At 37.0% G+C, this 16,970-nt stretch overlaps 2 protein-coding genes across 5 annotated transcripts in view; both read right to left on the minus strand.

Annotated features, from left to right (window-relative positions):
• Positions 1 to 634: 634 nt before the first annotated feature.
• Positions 635 to 8,528, minus strand: zfyve21 (zinc finger, FYVE domain containing 21). Of its 2 annotated transcripts, XM_028438830.1 has the most exons (8): positions 8,324 to 8,528; positions 6,847 to 6,897; positions 6,547 to 6,715; positions 5,176 to 5,251; positions 5,012 to 5,103; positions 4,807 to 4,860; positions 4,236 to 4,366; positions 635 to 2,181 (listed from the first exon to the last, which is right to left on the minus strand). In XM_028438830.1, the coding sequence occupies exons 1-8, from the start codon at positions 8,513 to 8,515 to the stop codon at positions 2,146 to 2,148; spliced, it is 801 nt and encodes a 266-aa protein (XP_028294631.1). In that variant the 5' UTR covers positions 8,516 to 8,528; the 3' UTR covers positions 635 to 2,145. The 2 variants fall into 2 exon arrangements, with proteins under 2 accessions (XP_028294631.1, XP_028294632.1); XM_028438831.1 differs by lacking the exon at positions 4,807 to 4,860.
• Positions 8,529 to 9,961: 1,433 nt separating this feature from the next.
• klc1a (kinesin light chain 1a) overlaps positions 9,962 to 16,970 on the minus strand; it is a 32,670-nt gene continuing 25,661 nt past the window's right edge. For 2 of the 3 annotated variants that reach the window (XM_028437312.1, XM_028437311.1), the window contains exons 14-16: positions 16,228 to 16,358; positions 13,349 to 13,415; positions 9,962 to 12,907 (exon numbers count right to left, since the gene is read on the minus strand). In XM_028437312.1, the coding sequence (XP_028293113.1) occupies positions 12,842 to 12,907; positions 13,349 to 13,415; positions 16,228 to 16,358 (264 nt within the window). In that variant the 3' untranslated portion in view covers positions 9,962 to 12,841. The remainder of the gene's footprint in view (positions 12,908 to 13,348; positions 13,416 to 16,227; positions 16,359 to 16,970) is intronic. The other variant, XM_028437313.1, reaches the window with a different exon arrangement.

A 16,970-nucleotide genomic window follows, 5' to 3' on the forward strand; every position in this document is an offset into this window, starting at 1 on the left:
AGGAAAAAATCTAAACTGTTTGGAAATCAATGTCTATGGGTTGATCAATGAAGGTAATGTTTTTACCGCTGGTTTTAATGATCTTATTGATTTTTTGGCCGTTGAATGTTTTCTGTTGCACTTTTTGATCATATAAATGAATATGAATTGCCTTGTGCATGAAATGCGCTATACAAATAAATAGAAAGGCTGATATCCCAAAATATCGTGCATCACTAATACCACTATTAAACTAAATCAAATCAAATGTATTACTCTATCCTACACATATGACAAAACATATATATTTGTATTGTGATATTTTATATTTCTTTTATATTGTTTAGAATTTACTGATTACAATTATGACACAAACAGACGTACAAACACTGGTTTTATTCACAAAAAGAGCGACTTATCAAAAAGTTATAACAGCAGAAATACTGAGCAATGTCTGAGATAAAATAAAGTGCAGATATTATGAACAGAAGAATGGTGATTAAAATAGGTTAAAGTAAATCTGATTAAATCACACCGACACTTTGAAGCACGAGGATGAAAAACATAAAGCTCAGGCAAAAAAAAATAAATTGTTTTAAACATTTGAACCAAAAAAAACAAACACAAAAAAAAAAACACACATCTGACAAACACCAAACAGCAAAAGTGCTTTTATTCTCACTGTAGAAAAATAAACTTTGTGAGGCAGAATGGTTCACCAGTACATTTGTGCCACAGTTCTTGAGCACAAACTAATCCTTTAAAATCAGAAAAAAAATTCTGGGTGAAAATTAATTATTTGCAAGCAAAACCTTTTTTTTCCACAAATAATTCTTCACACATAAAAACTCATTTGTTTTCCCTACGGTAATTTGCACAAATTGGATCGTTGTTCATGCTGAGAATGAATTCATTGTGAGTAAAAAGTAAATAAAAAGTCTTTCTTTGTGTGTAACAATTTTCTTGCGAGCAAAAAACAATTTGCCCAAAATATGTCATCACTTGTGCGGATGTCAGCTTAGCTGGTGCAGATTTTGCCAATTCCACCCTCGACCTCACCTGTGTGTTGGCACTAACTTAGTTTACGCTCTCCCAAACCTTTTTCAATGAGCAGGCTACGCTCATGTAAAATAATTCATCTTAATTTGTCCTCGCTCGCACAGAATTGTTGAACAAATACAACGCCACAGAACGAAGGCGAGATTGTGGAATGAAAAATTGCAGACAGGTCCGTTTTTAGTCGTTTTCAACTTCAGTAAACGTAGAAATCCAAGAAAGACGAAAAAGAAAGCTGTTGTAAAGTTTAAAAGCAGCATTTATACATTTCTAAATTATATATAACATTATTAAAATGTCCAAAAGTAACAGATAAAAGAAAATAGCATGAACAACTTAGAAATGTAATCATTCGAATTGGATTTATTTTAGTTAATTCTTCTGCAAGCGTTAAATCGTAAATATTTCAAAAGAAAATCGATAAAACTTGTCTAATAAAAACTTGCATTAACTATCATACAATTTATACTATAGCTGTAATTAGATATAAATCGCTAATAATACTCATTTAAACACCAGCAGTGATTTTTCTTCAGACAAATGACCAAAATGTATTACTTCTTGTTGAACTCAACTCTTAAAATGATGAATAAATGGGAAAAGAAAGAGCTGAAAGATTAAAAAACAAAAACAAAATGTTTGAAAATGAAAAAGGAATTTAAAATGTATTTTTATGGTTTGTTTTGGTTTTAATTTGAACCTAAAGTGTTTAGTTTTCCCCTTAGATGCGTCCCAAACTGAACAGTTACTGTATAAAGTAAACATGAAGCGTTTGTTCCACGAAGTTTTGAAAAAGTTTGATTCGTTTATTGTAAATTTTTAGGGAAGCTCGACCGTCGTTGTCAGAGAAAACCTTTTGGCTCCGTGACAAACGGTAAAAAGCTGCCACTGACAGACAGGAAGTGTCTGTTAAAGGGTCTCAGAGTGGATTAAAGTCTTAGTTTAATCTGGAAGATCTGCAGCAGGATCATAAAGTGTCTGTGTGTTAATGTGGTGTGTGAAGTGGGTGTGTGTGTTTGTGTGTGATTCATGTGAACGAGGAGAAGCTGACAGGCTGGAAACACTTGGGTGTGCTGCTGGGAGGCCGTCCCAGTACGGACTGGTCATCACTCACTGGTCTCGAGCTTCGTACAGGAGTTTGGCCGCCTGTTGGAATGAAGAGACTTTAAAGTTTCCATTTTGTACAAACAGCCAGACACACAACATGAGACACACACACACAAACACACACTAAACAAACAAATAGACAAACTAACGAGCTCTAGGTGTGTCCCAATCAAGGTGGGGGTCAATTACATTTTTCAGTTACAATTACGCTTTCAATTACCCATGTTCAATTACGATTACAGTGAACAGCATTTTTTCCAATTACAATTAAATTACATTTTTTTTTATTCTGAAAAAGTCAATTACAATTACATTCTGAATTACTAAAGTTCAATTACAATTACTCACACTTACTGAGCCTGAAATACATTGGCCTGGACATTCTCCACAGAAAACTGATACAGCTACAAATTCCCCTTCCGACCTGCATCTGGATTACAAACTTCCTGACGAGCCGCCCACAATCTGTGAGACTCCGCCCCCACCACTCAGCAATGGTTCCCCCCAAGGCTGTGTTCTGAGCCCTCTATTGTATGCCCTGTACACATACGACTGTTCTCCATCCCCCTCAACCCACAGCATCGACGACACCACGATGGTTGGATGCATCCACGATGGGGACAAGGCAGCATACAGAGCCGAGGTGAAGGAACTGTTGTGCTGGTGCTCAGAAAATAACCTGACCCTGAATATCCGTAAAACAAAAGGAATCACAAACAGGTCCACACCCCCCTCCTCATAAATGTAGAGTGGGTGGAAACTGTCACCACCTTCAGGTTTCTGAGCACCCACATCTCCGCAGACCTTTCCTGGATCTACAACATTAGGGCCCTGGTCAAGAAGACTCAGCAGCAGCGACACTTCCTGTGCATCCTCAGGAAGGTCTACTTAGACAGGAAGCTGTTGCTGGCTGTCTACCACTCCTCTGTGGAGAGCGTAGGAACGCACTGCCTCAGTGGCCACGGTTACATGATGTTTTTTTTAAAATTCGGAATTAGTTATTCCGAATTAAATCATTCGAAACTAAAGTGTTCTGCTTCATGTTTACATGGAATTAGTAATTCCCAAATTGAGGTTTACATGGAAAACTGGTTTATTCGGCTTTAGTTAATTCCGCTTTAGGTCTGGGGGTTGGGAAGGCTCTGATTTACTCCGCTTCCGGGTCTTAATATCACCCGTCAGATGAAGCCTGATCCGTTTGCTGATCTCCATGTGTGTGATAATTCCATGTGTCCATGTTAATGTCTGCATGTTTATGCCTCCATACATCCCCTTTTTTCATTATATTCATGTCTTTTAAGGCTCTTATTAAATAGTGTCGGCTCTATTCCGGGCCGCCATGTTGGATTATGTCGTCACCCAGTGCGTCATCTCCACAAGTCGCACATGTGCAGAACAACTGGAATTAACTGAAAGCAGAATTAAGTGTTGTTAACTGTTTGTAAAGAAAGAGGAATTATTTAATTTGGAATTAAAAACGTAATTAAATCAGTTTACAAGGCCAGGTTAAAGAGGAATTAACTTTTATTCTGCTTTAAAGAGGAATTAAAGCTCCCATGTAAACATGGCCAGTGTGTGGTACACAGGCTCCACGGCCGAGGACAGTAACACAGTAACGCTGCCGAAAAGGCTGTCCTCTGCTCAGCCTGGAGAACATCACCACATCCTGTTGCCTCAGGAGAACGAAGGTCATCACAAGAGACCCCTCACACCCTGCCTACCCCCCGTTTGATCTGTTGCCTTCTGGGAGACGCTACAGGTCAACCAGATTCCACCTCAGCAGGTTGTCAAACAGCTTCTTCCCCTGGGCCAGACGAACAACCAACACCCACGGACTCAGACACGCATAACCCCCACCTTGAAGAACAATCAATCAGCCCACCTCCCCTATACCTGCACTCCTGTAAAACTACAAACACTTTAAGATTTTAAATGCACATATTCTTGTTTCTCCTTGTTTTTGTGTGCAAGGCTCTGTGGGAGCAACAGGTTTTTAAAACGACAATTACAATTATAATCACGCCATATTTTTAATTAATTATCAATTATGCGATTGCAATTATAATAGACCCCAATCCTGAGTCATGTTCCACCTTGTGCATGGCCATGAGCCAGGTCGACGCCTCCTTCTTATCGTCGGCCGCCTCCACACGGAGCTGCTGGACGTCCTGAGAGCTCATGGGCTTGTAGTGCAGCAGCATTCCACTGGGACGCCCCGTCCCCGCTAACAACAACCAGTCAGCGCACACTTTAGCTCACATGTATGCACAGTATATACATACAGTAACATGTAAATAATACTACATATATTACATACTGTATATTTTCCACCATCCTTTGATAACATGAGACGTCAGTAAAAAGGCAAGAATCCTCTTTATAATGAAACTCACTCAGAATGAGTATGTTAGCTCAAAGCAGGTTAAAGTTAGTTAAACTAACACCTGGGCTGGTTTTTCAAAAGGACCCTGTTTCTCAACAGGATATATTCACTTTAACTGATAGTATTTCTTGTTAACCTCACACAGGCTGATCAAAGACGGGTAAAAATGATGAAAAATGCCCAAATCGTTTCTACTCCAAAGCTAAAAGCCTTAAAGTGCAGATGTTAAAAGAAACTACAAATAAGCTGCATGCAGTGACAGGAAATAAAGAGATGCTAACCTTCACAGATTAGCTGACTGTCCAGCAGACTGGTGTAAGTGTGAATGTCAGTTTCTGAGGCCGGACAACGAGAAAGAGGAAGAGGAAGAGAAGAAGAAGAAGGAGGAGGAGGAGTGTTAGTGCAGAAGGAACAGGTTTGAGAAACTTCTGATTGGTGCAGAGTCTGTTTAACAGAGGAAGACTGAGGTGGGATTAGGTTCCTCACCTCCTGGACTCGAGCCTTCTATCAGTATCTGCATGCTGGAGATCCGAGACAGCTCCACCTCAAAATGACTCTCCCCGTCCAGGAACAGGTACCTGATTAGTGGGTCATCGTAACACGGGATGAAACCAACCTGAGCTAGTCTGTGTGAGGAGAGACGAGCTCACCTGTGGTTGTTGGAGAGGCGACACGTCATCGTCTCACACTTCTCTGACGTCCCCAAAGTGACCACAAACGTTCCTCCTGCAGAGAACGGAGGACATGCTGATGAAATATGACTGCTACTCAACAGCTGTCAGGAATTTAAACACAATGTTACACTTAGGGCTGTCATTCTAATGCCTTAATTGTGATTCATTAATTACAAAAACAATGCACTAAAAAAATAACGCCATTAATTGCTTTTTTTTTTTTTTTTTGCACCCCAAACAGTGCAGAACCTTTCTTATTTTGAAGAGTTCCTGGTATACCCATGATACTGATGCACAGACTGCTTTTGTTGGCATTAAATTTAGTTTAAATAAAAACACTGGATGGAAAACAAAAGTTCAGTTGTGGGTAAATTGTGCCAGAAAGAGTTTGACAATTACCGAAGCTTTGCAGCCTCCGCTGCCACCACAATGCTAAACATGTAGCGGTTAGCACATACAGGTAGCACGGACAGCTAGCAACAACAATAGGACAGTGCTAATTGCAACATGCTGTGAGAATTGAATAAGCCCATGAATGACAAATGAACAAACTCACTGGATGAATTTTATTATCTGAAGGAGAGAAAAGCAACAGCATCAAAAAAAAATTAAACTTAAGTTTACAACAGCCCTTGGGCTTTATAAAGTCTGACTTAAAGCTGGGCAAAAAATCGATTTAATCGAATTTGTAGATAAAAACAATTTTTATTTTGCGAATTCGAGTTTAATTTTTTTTTTTTTTTTTTAATTTTCAAATATTTTTTGGTTTTTCCCATAACAGTTTTTCACGTTCTGATGTGAGCCAGCCCCCTATTTGTTTACATATGTTTACCCTATGAGTAGACTATGTGTGTGCTACAGGCATATTTCAATTTTTTATTCACAGTAAGCTGAGATGCTAAGGGAAGAGTTTATTATTTTTTTCAATTGTAATGTTATATAATATGTAATTATCTGATTTCTTAATCAGAAAATTTAAGCTACTGTGAAGGCGCTGTTGCACTTTTACTTAAACCTGGGTTAAAGCTTAAATTGTTGAATGACAGATCCTCATTTACTTTTAATTTTGGGATTATTCTATGCATTTTAACTCTTGAGGACAATCACAGCAATAAAGTTGCAAATAATAATTGAAAATTGAATCGAAACTCGAATTTTTTTTTTTTTTTTTAAGGAAAAATCGGCCAACCCTAAAAAAAGAGAATAATTTAATTGATTAATTGATTATTCGCTCAATTTTTTTTCATTTTTGATAGCACTAGTTACACTTTCCTCTCATAAAGGAATTCATTAAACTCCAGCCTGTGGGATGGCCATTAATCTCAGAGAGCGAAGTTGGCGTCTCACCTCCCAGCAGCACTTTGAGCTGTTTGTCATAGAACTCTGCCTCTTTCTGCGATACCAAGCTGCACTCAGAGCACTGACGCACCGGATCCACGAAGCACATGCGAGGCAGCGCCACCTTCTTACTGCAGCATTTATCACAGAAGCAGCGTCCGCAGCGCCGACAGTGATGCTGAGGGACGGACACAGAGGGCGGTGTCAGAGCAGCAGGACGCCATGTTCAAACCCAAATATGAGTCCATTAAGATCCCATAAATACTTGGTTCAACATCAGCTAACCAACTTATGGGAAAACAAACCAACCTTTCTCCTGATGAAGTCGAACTTTGTGTCACACTGCATACATCTGGCACACTGAGGACAGAAGGACAAATAAAAACAGGAAATTAAGAAATACACAACAAGAACATGAACAGAAGAGGGAGGGAGGGCTGAGCCAGAATGTTTTAAAACTGTCTTTTTTTCCACAAAAATGAATTAGACTTGCTTGATATTTATATAAAGTGTAAGACTAGTTTGTCCCATACATGTCCAACACAGACAGTGTCACCTGTACTTGTTGCTCTATCTATTTCCGGTTTACCTAATACTCACATAAAAGGAGTTTGAAAATACACAGGACAAAAAAAACAAGACCTGAAAAACATGTTTAAATATGAATCAGTAAAGCAAGCTTCGGTTTTGTGGAAAATAAAAATAAAAAAAATAATCAAAAGTTATTTGTATATATTTATGAATCACTTTTAATGACAGTGAGCTTCAGCCATAACAAACACACGTTCGTACACGCCCCACGTCACGAGCCACACGTAGTTGTTAGCAGCTAGTGCTAAAAACAACAACGCAAACACGAATGTGAGCACCCACCGAGGGTGTTAAAATGCTTTGTTACTGTGAGCAACCAGTTAGTTAGTTATTTATTTATTTAGTTGGTTAAAGGGGTTTAGGTAGTGCCAGGCTCGCAGTGACGGCCTGTAACAAAAGGCCAAAGAGGAAAGCTGCAGCGAGCAGCGTTAAGCTACAGTAACAAACACCTAGAGAGCCAAAAATGGTCCGTTTACTTCCACAATAAAAGCATCACAATAATGAGAAGGAATGAATAACACAACGTCACATACCTTTATTTACAATTCAGTGCTACTTTTAGTCATATTTTAGTCACCATAGCTAAAACTACCAAATTTAAATATTATCACAACAGATAATAGAAAAATATAAATCAATAAAGCTCAAATGTAATGTTTTAACAGTTATGCTATTGCAGGAATAAAGGAGTTTTGGTTATGAATGACTATTTTCGAAGTAATGACACTAGTTGCTTGCAACAATAGCCATGATCGAGCTACTATGACAGAATACAAAATTAATAATGATATTTTTTTGCAGTCGCTTAATTGTTCGTTCAATGGCATTGTACTGAGCCAATTGTAAATTTTGGTTTTTAACTATATTGAATAATTTATATTTATCAAAACTACAATTAAAAATGCCAATACAAACAAAATAGTGTTTGTAAAACATAAATAAATGAAAGTACAACATATCACACACAATCTGCATTAAAAAAAAAAAAAAAAAAAAAAAAAAAAGTTTAAATGGTGAATCTTTGTGTTAAGAAAGGTAAGCTTTCAATAATTTGGTTCATTATCAGTTTTTAAATTTTGAGAATTGCGTGGAAGAATAATGAGAAGCTGTACGTTTAGATTGAGCTTTTATTATTGAAATGTTCCGGAAGCACTGAGAGCTTAATGCCGTTGATTGAACAGGTCGTCTCTCTCACCTCTCGGTCAGGGACCCATCGCGGTTCTTCCAGGGAGAACGGGCTGAAAAAGGCTCCGTTCTCCGGCAGCATGCGGAGTCCACTCGGGCTACGGACCAGCTTCTTACCATCCGGTACCGCCGACATGTCTATCGCCGGGACCTCCGTCATCCGACACCGAGAGACTGACAGCAGAGAAGATCCGCCTAGCATGTGACGAACAGACGGGCTGACCAATCCAACAAAGAAGAAGCGATTCTCCGTAAAGACTGACAGAAAATCCGACCAATCAGAAATTATTGGAGCCGCCTTCCAGGATGATTAACAGGCAAGCCGACCAATAAAAAATAAAAAAAAAATGTCCGTCACGATGACTGACAGGAAGACCAACCAATCAGAAAGCAGAGGAGGCAACCCTAATTCATGACTGAGGGGAGGGTTGACCAAACGAAAACTTTTAAATATATAAAAACTATAAATAAAAAATACAAAAATGTAATATTTGACTGACAGATCGAGTCAGTAAATGAGAGCACATGTTGTCACACTCTAACCAAAAAGTACAAAAATATGAAAATTAGAAGAAAAAATACAAAAACTTGTACACGTAAACACAATAAATAAATACTTATCTTTACAGACCAGCAAATACAGGGATCAATGTGTATTTATTATACCAAAGATAATATTAAAAGTAAAACAAAGATGTACTGTATGTCTGTTCTAGGGGTTAAGTTATGGAATAATGTTGACAAAGAAATAAAAATGAGTGACACACTATTTTTGAAAAGAAAATGTCATATAGAAATTCATGCAAAGAAGTAGGAATATGCTTGTAAGGGTGTAACATTTGCTAAGTGCTTGTTTGTTTGTTTTCTGTTTTTCTGTCGCTGAGAAAGGCAACTTGAATGTCATGATTTATGTTGGGCTAATAAGCATTTTGTTTCTGCCTGTATTGGGTTTGTATTAGGTAGTTATAAATTGTAATTTATAATGGAACATAAAAAGAAAAGAAAAAAGACACAGTTTGGGGTCCTAATTTGATTTTTCTTGTTGTTTATTTTCAGATCAGCAAACAGGCAGTTATGAGCCTAAACAAGCATCACAAAGCAACAAAGCTCCAAACAGTGCAATCAGAGTCAAACCACAGACATTTATAACTATCATAAAATATTCACATCCCACTGGTCCACAGCATCAGTTCAGCAACAACAACAGCATCAGCAACAACCTGAATCCAAAGCAGGAGATATGTAGAATATATTTCCTGTTCACGTGTTAGCAGTTTGAACACACTGTATCCTAAATATGGTTATTATTATTATTATTATTATTACATTTTATCGACAGTCGATTCATTGACAGTCCGTGGTTTGATCACATCCGTGCCACCGTCGCAGAAACACAACAAAAGAAAAAATTCTTCTTTATTTCAGGAAAATAGTGAAAATTTAGTGGGAGGGAAATACATTTATAAGAGCCACAAGTTGTGAGAAAAACCACTTGACTAAATTTGTCACATTTATTCCAATTTATTTAATCAAATATGAATTAAAAAAAGGGGAGAACACAAATTAATTAAAACAAACATAATATGTGTTGAATCAAAATGAGCACATTTAAAAATCTATAAATAATCCATTATAGATATTTTTTTTTAAAAAGAAAGAAAATAAATTTAGTTTTTACTGAAAAATATTTTTTGCAATAAAAAAAAAAATATTTAAAAAAAATGCCATTAGTATATTACCTAAATGTGTTCACTAAACATTTTAAATGAAACAGTTTAAACCGTTTTGTTTTTTTTTAAAATTCATTTTGTAAAATTTCTTAAACATTCCAAGTTTATCAAAAATAAATCAAATATGCTTCGTCAGTTTTTGAATTTGTTAAAACATTTAATAAAAAAAAACTATAATGACAAATTTAGTCAAAATTAACGATACATTTCAAGATTCCCCCAAAAGTTTAATAAATCATTATTATTTTTTTAATTATTCACTGAATTAATTATCCTTCTAAAATGCACATATACTTAAAGTAGAAATGTAACATCAACATCATTTTATTCTGTAATTGATTTGACAAAAAAAGGTTTTTGTTAGATTTGCTTTTTATTATAGTCTTATTTTTGAGGTTTTTTGTTTTTGTTTTTGTTTTTGGTTCATTTTAGGCTCACTGTTTTTTTTTTTTTGTTTTTCACAGAAACCCTTTAGTGTAAGAAATTCCCAAATTTTTTATAAACAAAATAGTTACTTCATTTGTCCTTACGATGGTTGAATAAATATCAAATGTACATAAATCCTGATTATAGTAAAAAATAATCTGAGCTTTCATTTAATTATTTAATGATTTTCATTAAGAATAAAAAGCACAAATATTTACAGTAAAGCCTTTAGGAATGTGTACTTCAATCAAACGGAATATTTTGTTTAAATATAATCAAATACAAAACAAAACGCTTCATTTTCTTGCATTTCATATTATTTTGATAATGATTTTTAATGTGATCTAGAAAATATTTCAACCGGGAAAATAAATAAATTAATATGATCATCGGAATACAAAATACTGCAGATAATTTGACGTTTTCCTTCCATTAAACTGATAAAAGTGAAGCAGCAGGACAGAAACAAATAAAAAAACATATTTTATAAAAACAATCAAGAGTGTAAACGGACGTCAATCCTTCTTGGATGAGATTAAATAAAACTTGGGAAGAAAATCCACGTTAAACATCAATAAACTGACATGAGTGGCTAAAATAAATGAGTTTTTGGAATTCGCGAACATTGGATTAGCCAAAAACACCAAACAAACTACATAAATACTTCCTAGTAGCGTCTGAGAGACAGGATTGGTTGATTCTGTGCAGCTTTTATTCATCTCAACCAATCAGAGATACAGCGCTCCTCTCATTGCTTCAAATTTACAGCAGTGGGTGGAGCTAAAGATATTCAGAGGAGTAAAGAGTAAAGCAGCTAAAACAAAAAACGCGTGTATGTTCAGAATCAAAGGTAAGGCAGGGTTAGGGCGGCCCCTAGTGGTTGTAGTGGTTTCAACATCGGCAAAGCAGGAAAACGTTTTACCGTTGAACGCAAAAATTCATCTTCATGTTCCCGTATCCCTTCCCTGAAAAGATACACGACGTGCAACACAATACACAACAAGATTACACAATATGACAACTACACAAACAGATCTCAGGGCCTGTACTACAAAGCTGGATACGTATATCTGGGATATCTCTAATGTTAGCAAGCTTCACTTAACCAAACTTTCTCCATCACAGTCTAGACTCTAAGCAGCTGTACTACGAAGCAGGTTATCAACATGTTATCAACGGAGGGAGGAGATTGCAGCGTCAGACCAATCACAAACACAGAGAAACCGCGCAGAGCAACTTGCGTCACAATTGAGGAATCATTCTTAAAATACACGCAGAATTAAAATCCATAATTCAGACCAAAAATGACACTGTTGCTGCAGCAAAAGCAGGAAGGAAAGAATGCACGTAGATAATCAAAGACTACTAATACATACATTTGTGAGACTATACAACATTAATTCATGGTGGGTTTAACTTTAATACATGACAGACATGTTTTCTATTCACGTATCCACCACATTTTGGGTGCAGTCTGTGACTCTGATGCTGCGGTCATACAGCTCAGCCTACATCACAAGATAATCCTTTATTGATCCCCAAATGGAAAATTTAGGGATTGCAGTAATATTAGTATATTTTACAGCCTGTATTATGAATGAATGAATGAATGTATCAGTCAGAGAGTGCCTGACCCACGCAGGCTTTATCGGTCAGTCCATTTGATAAAAATCTAGATCTTTCCAACAGGATGAAATCAGGTAAATTATAGGATTGCATCTAACAATTCTCTCTCTCCCATTCATTCTTGTGCAGGTCATTTTTCAAGAAAACTGATTGGTCAGGAGGCGGTGCTTTTATACTCGCTCATACCTTAGCCTGAACAAACCCTCTTCTCGACCAGGTTAGCCGTTCAGGCTAAGTTACCATGATGATTTACCCCAGTGAAAAAGTTAACCTGCATCGTAGTACGGCATACACAGAATAAATCACAGTTAGTGCGATAAAAGTAAAGCCATCTTTCTAGTACAGCCCTGAAAAGTTACAAAAACAAACAAAAAACCCATCCAAAATGCTAAAAAAAAAAATCTAAAAAAAAGTCACAAAGACGCACACAAACGTGATGCTTTCTGAGTTTCTGAAACGTGATTCTCAGCAGTTCTTTGCTGGTAAACCTGTCTGTTTTTTTGGTCTCTACATCAGAAAAAGCTAAAGTCTCTCGCTGTGCTTCGCATTGGCCTTCATTTACGCTCATCAGCATCAGGAGATTCAGTGAGAGTTTCACCTCTAGGGCAAAAAACAGCAGAACTTCAGGTTATCCTCTGAGAGGAACAACCATCAAAAGTGCAACACAGACACAGAAACCTCAGGGTCACATATTTACAACCAGGACTGAGTCATGTGACCTCTCAGGTCAATAATGTCATAAACCTTCAACGCGCCAAATCGCTGTGGCTGGAGCTCAAGTCACGACTTCTTCTCAGACGATTATTTCGTTCCTGAAAGAAAACAGAGAGAAAGATGAACAAAGAATTAGAAAATCAGGGGTTAGAATAAGGCAGTAAAATTACATTCAAAAACTAAAATGAATATTTACATTTGTGCTGTCCCATAATTAATTTTCCAATATAACAGACAGAAAAAGTCAAGTCATTGTCTGCAACTTCAAAACAACCTTTTCGTTTTAAGTTCAAAGTTTTTCTTTCTGTTTCACTTAAGTTCATCGTGACATCATCTGCATATTGACACACATTTTCTGCTCCTCCTCACTATTTCACTTCAGGTCAAACACTTGAAATGCAATGTATTCATCTGTGCTTCAGGAGTATTTGGATACATGATGGCTGCTGCAGAGCAGGAGATATTAGTGCTGTTTTTAGTCATTAGTGGAGCCAATGAGAGGCCAGCAGTGTAATGCAACAGAAACACTGGAGTCTTACTTGGTTGTTGGTAACAGGAGGTTTGTGGTCCCCGTTGAGGACGCCCAGAGAGCTGGCTCGCTTCATGCTGCAGCATCATGCAGGACACAGGGTGAGTGTTAATGACACACACAGGTTAGACTTACAGGGATTGCTAGTGTGTGTGTGTGTGTGTGTAAGTGGGAACTACTAATAGCTGGGAAAAAAAGTAGATTAGTTAATTGGTGGAGAGAGTACCCTTGTTAATATTTTACACCAAAGAACGGAGAATTATTTACACTATGTTTAGTTTTGCTGTGAAATGCAAAGAGTAGGTTTGCTGGTGTTTTGATGAAATTGGTGTCCTACCTAACCAATGACTAAGTAACTAAGCAACAGCCACTCAGACTCAGTCAGCAGTTACAATGAGGCAACATTAGAATAAGTGAGTGAAAGGTAAAACACCACAGGGCATTAGCAGCTTAAAAGGACTAAAAACTTGTTTTCCTCTTTTATGCTTACTTTATTTTTAATGTACTACTTTGAGATTAATTTGAATGTAAAGTGCATTACAAGTAAAATGTGCAATGACAAATTATTATTATTAAATAATAAAAAATAAAAAAAAAAGAGTAAGAAAATAAAAGATGAATAAGGACAAGAAACAAAGGATGAAAGGAAAGTAAAAACATATTTTTATTGTTAGATTCAGGGTTGGGGTCAACTATAATTTTAATTGCATAATTAAGTACAATTATGGTGTAATTATAATTGTAATTCAAAAAATCTGTTGTAATCATTATCATTGAATTGTAATTAAGGTTAGATAATTGACTCTGTAATTGCCATAAAAATTCTATAAATCCTGTCAATTATAATTTAATTTTACGCAAAACTTGGTATGAAAAACAAATATGACAGATAATATTTTTGTAGTGTATTTTTTTATTTTTTTTTTATTTAAGACGCGTTATAAGACAGAAACAGAAAGCTAAAACAGAGGAAGGTTTCATTTTATCAGGTAATTGATTTCAGACTCAGTAATAGTAATTATTTGCACTTCAGTAACTGAGAACATAATTGTAATTGACTTTCAGGGAATAAAAAAATAATCATAAATTCATTGTAATTGGGAATAATGCCGGTCACTGCAGTCGTAACTGAATTGTACTTGAACATGAGTAATTGAAAACGTAATTGTAACTGAAAAATGTAATTGACCCCAACCCTGATTTTATAATAATTTCATGAATTTTAGTCGATGTTTCCTTCATCCTGCCTTTGTTTACATTCAGTCTTTGTCCAGTGAACACACACACACACACACACACTTAAGTGGTTGGAAAATTCAGCTCCATTTAAATGAAAACGCAACCATTCCAGCTGTTTTCCCTCTATAGCTGCAACACCTCCAGCCGTGACATCACCAAGTGCAGCATCACAATAAACACCATGAGAAACACATGCGGTGGTTCAGCATCAGTCACAGTGATGATGATGATGATGATGATGGTCATCGTCATCATGACACACAGAAAACAATCAGCAAAACCCCCCAAAAAATGAGCACACACACACACACACAAACATGAGGCATGCACGTGTCAACAAGGGCAAAGTTTTATTCACGGGAATCAAAAAAAAAAGAAAAAATGGAGAGAGCAAAGAAGCAAACACCGTGCAGGAGGAAGAGCTCGCAGAACAGCTGCGAACTGAAGTCGCTAGTGCTTCGTTTCCCATCGCATTCATCACAGTCTGATGGTTTTCATCACTGAGCGTGCACTAAACAGCAGCACATAGTCACAATAATCACCCCCAAGCACAGCAAATAAAATAAAAACGCTAAAGAAGCAGGAGATGGTTTAAAGGAGCAGCCCTGCAGAGGTTTGATGGTGTTTAGACAGAGAACAGACAGATGTTAGGTTTTCACCACTTCACTCCAACAGAGACCGTATGTGTTTTGTTTTTTTACCCCCGAGTGGCAAAAGACAAGAAGTGAGTAGCTTTGGATCATAACAGTTCATACATGTGGTGAGAACAGCTTATAGCTCATAGAATAAAAGCAAAACGCACTCATACAGAGCTCTTAACCTGTTGGTGTACCAGTTCATCTGGTGATCATTATAAATGGTGATGCTTTAAGGCCGTCTCTAAGTGTTTATTGTATTTTGATGAACAAGTGGCTCAGATTCATGTCAAAACACACTCCACATCACAGCAATGCATTCGTTTACAGTCAACACTACATCTGATCTGTTGGTTTAATCAGTCACAGGTTGACATGGTCACCAGTCACACCGTAACACTAAAAGGTAGAAGCGCTTAATGTAATCAAGTTCAGCATATTTCTGCTCCTAAAGACATAGGATGTTAGTCTTTACGTGTATCGTTCTGCCATTTCTCTCAGTTATCATGAAAATTATTTGTATGTTTAATAAAACATGAATTTCATGCATTTGAGGTTTGTTTTTTTTAAATTCAAAGCATATGCATTTTCTTGAAACAGATTTCTTCTTCTTTATAAAAGTGTTTTCCCCTAAATATGATATAATCTTTTATATTTAATTTAATTTATAAAATAAATCTTTCTTTAATCTACATGAAATTGAAATAATTTATCGATAAAATATTTATTAAAATATCTTTTCCCTCATAAAGTTTTTTTATATTCTTACTTTGTCACAGGTTGTCACATTAAACAAGTATTTACATTTGCGTTCTAACAAACGTGCCGTCTAAAAACATTGCACCATTTCTGACAGGGTTTCCAACGCTGCTGGAAGCTCGTCCTGATGTCATGACGACAGCGTCTGCCACACCGGCAGAGAGGAGCCGGTCCATGGTGTGTTAGTGTGTCGTGGACTCTGGCTGGATGTTGCTGGGATAGTTATGGTAGTCATGGGAGTTATGGGAGTAGTTACCCGGGGTTTTTGGGCTCGCTGTCCCGAGGCGAGCCTCCTTTCAGCTTCCGCACCAGTTTCTCACTGCTGCGGCGGATGGACGCTCGCAATTTACTGAAGGAGCCGCTTCTCTTCAGAGAGCCCGAGCCGTCCTGGAGGGACACACCGAGGTTAAACACACACACACACACACACACACATTACATCAATCCATTTGTGTGTTCATAGGCTGCACAATCCTGCAGGGAATTTTGCTGCTTTCTAAAATTAGACGGCAAAAGTTAAAGCTGCTGAGGACGATCATAGACATTTTTCATAGACAGATAAAGACACAGTGTAGACCTCACAGTAGGAAGAGGACAGGAATTCACTGGATTCCATTTTAATGCTGGTTTCTTTATGATGTTCCTCATGAGGAGACGTCACACCCTAAGACTTTAAATTTCATCAGTATTCCAGTGTTCCCATGGAAGCCACAATATCAACATCCGCCATCGTTTTAGCACAACTTTAAATCCGTCAAAGTACCAGAAATGACACTGTGTCAGTGTTTTTAAGGGGACGTTGAAATCAGGAGTAGATGAGAAGAAAAATAAAGTATTTCTGATTCAGATTCTGAGAACTACTTTTGGATGAAATACTGGTACAGTTTAAAAAATGTTAGAAATCATCCCCAGCAGCTTTTACCACCGTATTTTCCATTGCACAGGCCGCTATATTTTTCATTTTAAGTTGAGGACGAGGCCAAAACGGTGGAGCGCTCT

The sequence above is a fragment of the Gouania willdenowi genome, chromosome 22 (assembly GCF_900634775.1).
Source record: "Gouania willdenowi chromosome 22, fGouWil2.1, whole genome shotgun sequence".
Taxonomy (NCBI): Eukaryota; Metazoa; Chordata; class Actinopteri; order Blenniiformes; family Gobiesocidae; genus Gouania; species Gouania willdenowi.

Bases quoted from the DNA above. Each gene is read 5' to 3' on its own strand.
- zfyve21 (XM_028438830.1), bottom strand. From the start codon at position 8,515: ATGCTAGGCGGATCTTCTCTGCTGTCAGTCTCTCGGTGTCGGATGACG. The intron at 6,898-8,323 runs GTGAGAGAGACG...TTCTGTCCTCAG, and splicing joins GATGGGTCCCTGACCGAGAG to TGTGCCAGATGTATGCAGTG. The intron at 5,252-6,546 runs GTGAGACGCCAA...CGTTCTCTGCAG, and splicing joins GCTCAAAGTGCTGCTGGGAG to GAGGAACGTTTGTGGTCACT.